General features: G+C 42.0%; 1 protein-coding gene across 1 annotated transcript; it reads right to left on the bottom strand.

The window, feature by feature from the left end:
- Positions 1 to 583: 583 nt before the first annotated feature.
- On the bottom strand, positions 584 to 1,546 carry LOC137980989 (melanocortin receptor 5-like). Its single transcript, XM_068828366.1, has one exon. The coding sequence runs from the start codon at positions 1,544 to 1,546 to the stop codon at positions 584 to 586; it is 963 nt and encodes a 320-aa protein (XP_068684467.1).
- Between the last annotated feature and the right edge of the window lie 8,453 nt (positions 1,547 to 9,999).

The raw sequence follows: 9,999 nt of genomic DNA on the forward strand, positions 1-9,999 counted from the left end.
ATAAAAAGGAATTTTTTAATCATTATTCACTGTAACTGATGAAGGTCATACGACCGAAACGTTTTACACTACATTAAATCTTTTTACTTTTTAAGTCATCAGAAGTTGTCCGTCCACTGGCCTCTTTTAACTTTTATATATATATTTATGCAGATCAGAAGAATAAAAATATTTGCAGGTGGAAACGGACAATAAAAACATGCAAAGAGAAAGCTGTCAAAAACTAATTAAATTTCGAAAATGAAGTGTAAATAAGAGGTGAAGAGAATGAAAACTATATTAGAAGTGTTAAGCAAACATTTCTTTCCCGTTCTTTGCAAGACAATGAAGTGAAGCTTCTTTTTCTTTTCTTCAAACGCTTCAGAACAATTCAGTAGCAGGATAGCTCTGCATTTTGTTCAACGTGAAAAAGACAAAAAAATCGCGAGATACTTGCAACAGAGCAAGTTGTATTTTAAGAGAAGTTTTCGTTGCTGAAAACTTCTTCGTTTGCTTTAGCCTCTCTTTAGTTTCAGTTCAGTACTCCGATCCGGGATGAAAAATGTTTTTCGCGTCTCAGTTAAACATGAAGTACTTTGCTTTTTCAATCCGTCGATGAACAACGCCAGTTTTTCAATGTTGCCTCGACAGCTTCTCTTACTTCTGAAATCTTCCAGCAGTAGAGAAGAGGGTTCAATGACGAGTTTGCCAACACGAAAACCACTCCGTATTGTCTGCTTAAAACAAGTGTTTGGGACAGTTCACCTCTGATGCTAAGCAATGCTACGATCACAGTGTATGGGAGATAAAAAATGAGCAACGCCAGCTGAATCCATAGTACAGTGGACGCCGCCCTCTTATGCTTTGCTATGTTGACTTCAATTCGCTGGTTACCACTAGCACTTGACGGATCTTCACGAGAGCGCCTGTCTTGACCCCGAGTGCGATGTTTACGGAGACTAAAGAAAATAATTGTGTGTGAGAACATAGAGGTTAATAGACAAAGGCCTATGACCGTTTGTATAAACCTTGTGGTAAACTGAGAACTCTTTACGAAGACAGCTGAACCGGTTGTAGCCAAAACCCAAAACGTTATAATTATTCCGTACACACGTTTCGAAGTTACGGTCTCCCTGTATCGCATTCCCAATGACAAAGCCAGAAGTCTATCCACGCTTATCGCGCTCAAGGTCATCAACGACACCAAACACAAAGCACTATTAACTACAAAAGCAGTGAAAAATGCGTAGTAGCAAACGCTCCAGTGCTGTTGTATTGCAGACACCCAGTATATTGCAACTAAAGGATCGGAAAGCATACCGACAAAGAGATCACTTGTCGCTAAGCTTCGAAGCAACAGTTTGGACGGTGAACCAAGTGTAGACTCTTTCCGGAGGGCAACAAGTATTAAAGCGTTTCCCAAGGATGTAAAAATGCATAGAAAAACAACAAAAGTTAAGAGAAATATGAGGTGGTGGTGGATTCCGTCGGTGAAGCTTTCTGAGCAAAAGTACTCCAGGTATGTCTTCTTGGCAACAATTTCTGTAAGGTTTTCGTTCATTGACATGGTGTCGTTGTTACAGTTGCTTTTCAGCCAGCCAAACGGGATGAACTGAGACCACGCAGGTGTTTCAAAGTGTCGTAAAGTCTAAATTATGCACGTTTATGCTTTCGATTAATGAGACAATACCCTGAAGTCAAACAGTACTCTTTTCAGTGGGCGAAAGATCGACGTGATGCTCGCACTTTTCAGGACAAATTAATCGATTGTCTCATACAGACAGTATAGACAAGTACTGAAATCTCAATTCATTGTAAAAACCAGCATATTAATTTTTGGGGGTAGGCTAGGTATGCATGCGCTGACGGAATGTTTGTGAAGAGAGAAAAATGCAGTACCTCCAGACGTGGTAAATGCAATTACCTTTGTGTTCTGCACTCCTGTAATTTAATATGCTCTCCTTACGACTTCCTGTTTTGGATGCACAAGTATTTTTCCGCTTCGTGCTTCCACAAACACTTGACATGCGATTTCTACGTCACCCGCACGAGTTTACAGTCACGTACTACGATATATCTCTATTTCATGAATTGTCAAGTAAATCGATATCTCGTCTTACCTTAACCTGTGCTTTGCAAGGTTAAACTATTCTCAAATTCTCGTGCATTGTGCATTACAGGATGTTGCGATCTTGTCCGCGGCTGACATGACATGACATGACATTAACCGACTTTACATACGCCGATTTTATGCTCGACAGAATTTAGGCAGAAGGCTCGACAAGACCTGACGAGTGAACCCTTTTGGCAAGTTTGCTGTATATCCGAGATAATAATACTCTCGCGAAAAATCTTCATCAAGGTATCGTGCCCTCGCACTACTGAATTTTCTGCTTAGAGAGAGGACGTGGCTGAGAATTCAGATCACCTGCCGAAAGGAAACACTTATACCTGGAATATTGAATGTATTAGTTCTAGAAAATTCATTCATTTTCACGGACGACGCTAGGGGACGCAGTTTGTCGTTTCGTGAGCAGCGTTTTCCTCATATCTGCAAGTTGGCGTTAGGACAAACAAATAAGCATTTGTGTGAGTGTTCACCCAAACTTGTTGGGGGGGGGGGGGGGGGTTGATGAGAAATTGGGGGATCCCCCATGAACATTGAGGTAGAGAGGGGGCTGTTTCAAAAATATAAACACTCTCAAGGGGGGTACCTTAGTGCTTAGTGCTCCAGCACTAGGACGACTAGACACTTTTGCCTCAATTTGTTTCACTCGTTCTTCTTACTTCTGGTTTGTGGCCATTTTGGGGTGTCTCAAATTTTAGGGATACTAAAACGGGGAACCTGAAAATGTTTAATGCAGCAAGTAAGGGTTCTCAATTTTTTTTTGACAATAGATCATTTCTCATCAGTCCCCCACCCTCCAACAAGTCTTTGTGAACCCTCCCAAAGAATGAAAGAAGGCGTAGAAGACCAGTGGATGACAATTCCTTATTTTTACTTGAAAACGTTGGAGGATCACTCATCTTTGACTGTAATTATGATATAAAGTCGTTAACAAAGACTAAACAACATACCAGTGTTTTATAACGATGTTCTCAAAGCCAGGGCAGATATCCAGGAACTAACATCGAAAGCTCCTGATGATAATAATAGTATCGAGGATATAATAACACAGATGACAAATTACTCCTTAATTTTAGTGCGAAATTTCAGAGTTAATTTATAGTTTCACATGCGAAACTACAGTGTTGGCATGGCAACTTTTCCTGCCGTGCCAAAATGGCGTCTTATGAACGTCATTTGTCACCCATGATATTAAAAGCTAATCAAATGGTATACTCGTAAAATAGGCGCGGGAAGTTATTTGATTTTGGACAAAACGCGAGTGAAATTATTCCCTAATTTCACTCTTCACCATTTGATTACCCATACTAATTTTATGGAATAATAAACATATAAAAATAAACGGTAAATCGATATACTGGAAAGACTGGTATGATGCCGGCATACTAAAAATCGAAGATCTCTTAGGCAAACGTAACATGTTCTTACATATACGTTTTTCTGCCTTGTTTTCGCAGTTTGAACATACCGTGGACTAATTCCGAATGATGTAATTTCATGTCACCCAAAAAGTAGAACGAAAAAATGCAATAACCACTGAAAACTGTTGAAGAACATAAAAGAAATGCAAAAGGAAAGAGAAGCATGGATGGACATAAATTATAAGATTAGATTGAAACGGATTGCCTTGGGGTAATCCTGAGAAAAAAAAATCGCCCGGATAAAAGTCGCTTGTACTCAGAATGATCATGTGTGTGATGTAACAATAGTTTTATCACCAAAGGAATTCCACATCACTATTTCCGAGTTTTAAACTCGTGATTAACTAAAGATTTGCCCTAAACACCCTGAAATAACGTAACATAGCCCGTTTATAATCTCTTATTTTGGAGGCTGTGGTAATAGCTAGCAAACGAAGTAGTACAAGAATGACCACCCTGCTAGCAGAGCCTTTCTTTTGCTTGCTCGATTTTAGCGTTCTCTTTATTGAATATGCGCTGCATGTTGCCAGGATACAGTCTCGAACCCAAGCCTAATATGCCAGATCTCGCCGCCATTTTAGTTTTTCATGGTACAGCGGGCTCAGTTATAACCATCGGTCACTAAACGGACGTTCGCACTGGAAAAACCGGTTTGACAAGAGAAAACAAGATTGACTAGTCCAGAAGTTCGGGCTGCGGTTGACGCAATTCGGGCAGAGCCTCCTTTTCTCTTCCTCAGTAAAGAAAAAGACAAAAGGAGGCTCTGCTCGCAGGGTGAAGAATGACATACATAGAAAATAATCAGTCAAAGGATGGAAAGACGGTTAAACGCAGCTTTGTTTATTTAATAAATTTCAAACAGTATTACTTTTACGTAAACTTGGCCATGTACAATAAACAAATTTACAAGGGGAGGTCATTTTGCAGGGACATGTTGCACCGACATTTTCCAGCGACAAAAAGGTGTGTAGTATACACACTGAGGCGACATGCATCAGAGTCGTGTAGCGGGGACATGTAGCACGGACAAAATCATTCACAACATTTGCACACTCATGAAAATGTTGCGGGTACATGTTTCAAGGATGTGTTGCAGCGACAAATGCCAGCGACGTGTGCCATAAAGTTCAACTTCTTGAACTTCATGGGACACGTCGTGGGGACAAAATAACCCCCAAATTGGTGTTTCACAATTATAAACCTATCAGTTCACACAAGGGGACACGTCGCTGCAACATATCCCTGAAACATGCACCCGCAACATTTTCATGTTGTAATTTGCACATGTTGTCCCTGCTACATGTCGCCTCAGTGTGCACTACACAAGTTTTTTGTCGCTGCAACATGTCCCTGCAACACGAGCCTTCGTGTTTGACCACCTTAAGGGCCCGTACGCACTAGGCTGACAAAAATGATGTGTTCGGCTCAACCGAAAAGCTCAACAAAAACTCTCTGCCAAATTTTCAATTTGGTAATCGTGGCCGGACTTAAAAACGTTTTCTTTGGATCATGCCGTGTAAATTGTAAAATTTGTATTGTTTTCGCACCTGACAAAAATCATCAGACGTCGTAGGACTCAGTAAACCCCCACAAAAAAGGACTTAACACTGTTATTGATCTACTCTTTTAATTATAACGTATTATTTTAAAGTTTATGATATGATTTCTACGGCCGTCCGACGAATACGTATGAAAAAAATCATTTGCTGAAATAACTATATGACAATAAATGTTCACGAAGAACTGGCATCGTTGTTATGGCTATCTTCCTCTGTTTTCAACGGGCAAAGGTCAAGGAGGTTTTTTATGCTTTGACTATTTGACATATCTTTCGCCACTTCTTTAAGACGAAAATCCGTGGTGACAAAAGGGCAGTCGCTCGAGTCTTGTACTCGAGCGACTGCCATGGAAACCATGGACAAATGATCAACACTGCCCAAAGTTCAGCCAATTTCAGCCCCGACTATGTAAACTCAGTTTAATAATAATAATAATAATAATAATAATAATAATAATAATAATAATAATAATAATAATAATAATAATAATGGATAATAATTCATGGCGGCGAAGTAGGGAGGCCGTGTTTTTGGTATGTCTTCGTGTGACTTGACCAAATCGCTAACTTTCGAACTGCCAGCCAAGCCAAAAGCGCTGGAGCAACAGAACAGTATTTATAGAATACTTGCTACGTATCTTACGCTGTGATAAGTTTACGGAGGCGACTTACGGCGACCTTTTTTTTTTACCAATTTGGACTGTGTTGCCATCCAATATGTCGGACGACCATTTGAGCGAGCGAACAAGGGCTGCAAGGTGTACAACCCGCCTGAAATGGACGGCACAAATGAACAGTGATGTTTTAGAGTGCAAGGCTAAGGCTAAGGAGCTGACAGAGTTACAAGATCCTCCTAGATACGCGGATGGGAAGAAACGAGGCTACATGTCTGTCCTGAAGGAGCTTTGGGACGAGAGAGGTTATTTTCATCTTGGCCTCTCAGAATTACACCTTAGAAATCAGGCAGCATATCTGGAAAGAGTGATGGGAAATGTACAGGACACCATTCTTAGGAATGCTAAAGGAACGGAGAGTGAGACCGGACAGCCTGTAGAAGAGGGGACTTTATTATACGAAGTTCAGGAGCCATCAATAAATGAAAGCGAACAAGCCACCTCGGATTTGCATATGGCGAACGAAAACAACCATCTCGAGGGACCTCAATTTTTAGAGGAAACAAACCTTGACGCACGTGAAATCCTGGAAGGCGCGATACCGATTTTCGCTTCAGTTAACTCAAATACCGGTGATTTTAGTAGCCGAGATATTGACACGAGAGTGAAACAAAGGCCAACGCAATCAGACATCAACACCATCAACACGGTCATCAATGAGCTCAGGAGGCGTGAAGAAAGACATACTTTAGACCCTATTCGCAATCCCTTTGGGTACTTATGGCTGGCTAATTGCATCCTATATTCTGTTGTGGTCGCTTTTTTGATACACAAAGGATGGAAGAAAGAACCCGGGACCACGGAACGGAGGAAAAGGAAAACACCTAGTGAAAGGATTAAGGAAGCGTTTGTAAAACAAGCTACCGAGATTAGGAAAAAAATCTCCATTGCAGTAGCGGAGCTGGATAGGATAAAGGGAAATAAAAAGATCACAAACAAGGGAAAAAAGAACAGATCAATGCTCGAGAAGGAGTGTGGAAAGTTGTCAGCGGCGAGCATTGTCACATACATCGAGAGAAAAAAGTCAGACCTCCGTAAAGCGAAAAGAGCGTTTATGCGAAAGAAAAAGCAGGAGGAGGCAAGAGATTTGAACACCCGTTTCCATGCTGACCCTGGTGGTGTCTTTGCACAATTTAGCAGAATGGTTGAGCAAGACGCCGACAACAACAAGCCCAATTATAAAACAACTAAGCAAACGAGTAAGGATGACGAAATGGTTTTTGAAAGTATTCAAGACGCCTGTAGTTACTGGAAACATCTTTGGGAGACGAGTGGCTCCACTGCGAATACTAAACCTGGGTGGTTAGTGGAAATGAGAAGAGCGTTTGAAAAGCTAGTCCCAGTCCCTCGGCAAGACAGTTTCCAACTTAACCAGACGAAGTGTGCAGACGCGATCAAGAAAAAACGCAACTGGAGTGCCCCGGGCCCCGATAGAATTGCAAACTACTGGTGGAAAAGGGCTGTCACTTTACATGAAGGGACTGCAGCTAGCTTCAAGACCATCTTAACGGGCGAAGTCGGATATCCCAGCTGGTTCACAGGAGGGAGAACCAATTTGATCCCTAAGCCGGGCGAGCTCTCCAGTCAGAACCAGAGGCCTATAACCTGTTTGAACACGCAGTATAAGTGGTTTACCACCTGCTTATTGTCACCAATGGACGAACATCTGGAGACACACAACCTGTTAGAAGAAGAGCAAAGGGGAGCCAGGACCAAGTGCAGTGGGACCTTGGACAACTTAATGATTGACAGAATGGTTTGTCGAGATAGTCGAAATGGAAGCAGGAACCTAAGCATGGCTTGGATCGACGTGCGAAAGGCGTTCGATTCTGTAAGCCATGCTTGGTTGCAAGAAATGATGACGATGCACAAATTCCCCTTATGGATGTGCAGAACAGTGGCGAGTCTGTGTGAAAGCTGGAATACGAAGATCACGGCCAGAACAAAGGAGGGGTATGAAACCTCTGACGTCATAAGGTTCAACAAAGGCCTTCCACAGGGCGACGCTTTATGTCCGAGGTTGTTCACTTTATGCCTTAACCCAATATCTTGGAAGTTGAAAGCATCGGAAGGATACAAGCTGTCAAGACCACTGAGTGGCAAGATTACGCACTTGCTATACATAGATGATATGAAGATATATGCAGCGTCGAAGGATAAACTTGAGAGAGTAATGAAGACAGTTAAGGAAGCCATGGCAGATGTCGGTTTGGAGTGGAACGAGAAGAAGTGTTCTACAGCTCATGTAAGGAGAGGTTCATTGGACAGCAGTTTGGGAGGCACTGCCATCGGAGAAAGGCAGGTCATACAAAATCTGAAGAAGGGAGAAACTTACAAGTTTTTGGGAGTTTTAGAAAATTCTAAGCAAGAGGACAGCTCTGTTCTGTGGGGAGCTTCAAAGGTTTGCTTGCAGAGACTGTCAATTATATGGTCGAGCCCCCTATCAGACTTCCACAAAGTCTTAGCATCTAATCAATACGCACTACCAGTTGTCACCTACCCTATGTGGACACTAACATGGCCGCTCGCAGATCTACAACAACTCGATCGCGAAGCTCGCAAGATCATCAAAGAGAATGGAGGCTACCATCCACTCGGTTCAACCGAGTTGCTATACCTACCAAGGAAGTGTGGAGGCCGGGGACTGAAGTCATTTGAGAGCCTGTATAAGCAGACCAAAGTCAAGACCACAATGAAGCTGTACGCAAACGAAGATCGAACGATGAGTTTAGTGCGCGAGTTTGAAGAGAAGTGCGAACGAGCAGGAAGAAGATCACTCGTAAAGGATGCCAAGAAATTTGCTTCGGAAATGGACATTACTCTGGACCTTTCATACCCAGATCCCAAAGCGTTGCAAACTGACTCAGGTGAGGAAGCACATGTTAAAGGAGTAGGGAGAACATTACGAGCGAGAGAAGAAGAGAGAAGCATGAGGGAAGTAAGAGAGCAGAGGTGGCAAGGAAAGCTGTTCGGAGAAAGATGGGATGATAACAAAGTTATTGACTGCTTCACCTGGCTTAGTAAGTGGAAGTCTGCACCTGTGCATACTGTTGCTGGAATCTATGAGTTATACCAGCAATTACTCCCCACTAAGCTGTACCACCAGAGCAAGACGAAGACGCTGACCACCTCGGATACCACGTGTCGTATGTGTGGAAAAGGGCCTGAATCTATGGCCCACGTGATTAGCGGATGTGGTACCCTGGCACAGACAAAGTACATGCAGAGACACAATGCAGCCTTGAAAATCCTTTTCTTCGAGTTCCTGAAAGACTTAGATCTTATCCAGTGTATCCCCCTTGGTACTCTCCAGTCTCACCTAAACCCGAGTACAAGAATGACCGAGCGTGCGCGTACTGGGATGTCCCAGTATTTGCTGAAAATACGGAAGTCAGGGCTAACAGAATCGATGCGAGAATTGTGGACAGAAAGGAGAAGAAGGTGATCCTTATTGAGATGAGCTGCCCTTGGGTTTCCAACAGAGAACAGAAGGAACAGGAGAAAACTGACAAGTATGCGCCGTTGAGATGGGAGATGCGCCAACAGTTCCCCGGCCACACTATCACACAGTTTAATGTGATAGTTGATGTACTAGGAGGCTACTCTATGGAGACGGCGGAGAAAGTTAGGAAGTTTTTAGGTTTGGATAGAGGGAACCAGGTTTTGTTTAATATGCAGAAGGCAGTTTTATCGTACACCCTAAACATAGCAAGGTCATTCAAGGTTTCGACGAGTTATTAAGGAATATAAACTCTTGTTCCTTTCTCAAATGTTGGTTCGTTAGTTATTACCAATTGGTTTGTAAATAGGTTTAACAGTAGGGATTGTTACACAATAGTGCCTTTTCCTACTTATATTTGTAAGCATACTTACGTACTACATACTGCATAATAATATACAGTATTTATAGAGCGCTTATTCCCAATGGTCCAAAAGCGCTTTACATAATAAAAATAACAACAAAATCCTAAACCTACAAAACTACATTGTCATTCTATAAAAATTCCCAATGGTCCAAAAGCGCGTTACATAATAAAAATAACAACAAAATCTTAAACCTACAAAAGTACAAAACTACATTGTCATCCTATAAAAACATCATCATTCTATACAACATCATAACCAATTTCAAAAAGCCAAGTCTTGAGCTTAGATTTAAAAGAAGAAAGGGAATTACAAATTTTGATTATTTCCTCGTGTGCCACCTGTCTGCCTTTCTTTCAAGCTGCAAGTCACTTC

The sequence above is a fragment of the Montipora foliosa genome, chromosome 12 (assembly GCF_036669935.1).
Source record: "Montipora foliosa isolate CH-2021 chromosome 12, ASM3666993v2, whole genome shotgun sequence".
NCBI lineage: Eukaryota > Metazoa > Cnidaria > Anthozoa > Scleractinia > Acroporidae > Montipora > Montipora foliosa.

Bases quoted from the DNA above. Each gene is read 5' to 3' on its own strand.
- LOC137980989 (XM_068828366.1), bottom strand. From the start codon at position 1,546: ATGTCAATGAACGAAAACCTTACAGAAATTGTTGCCAAGAAGACATAC.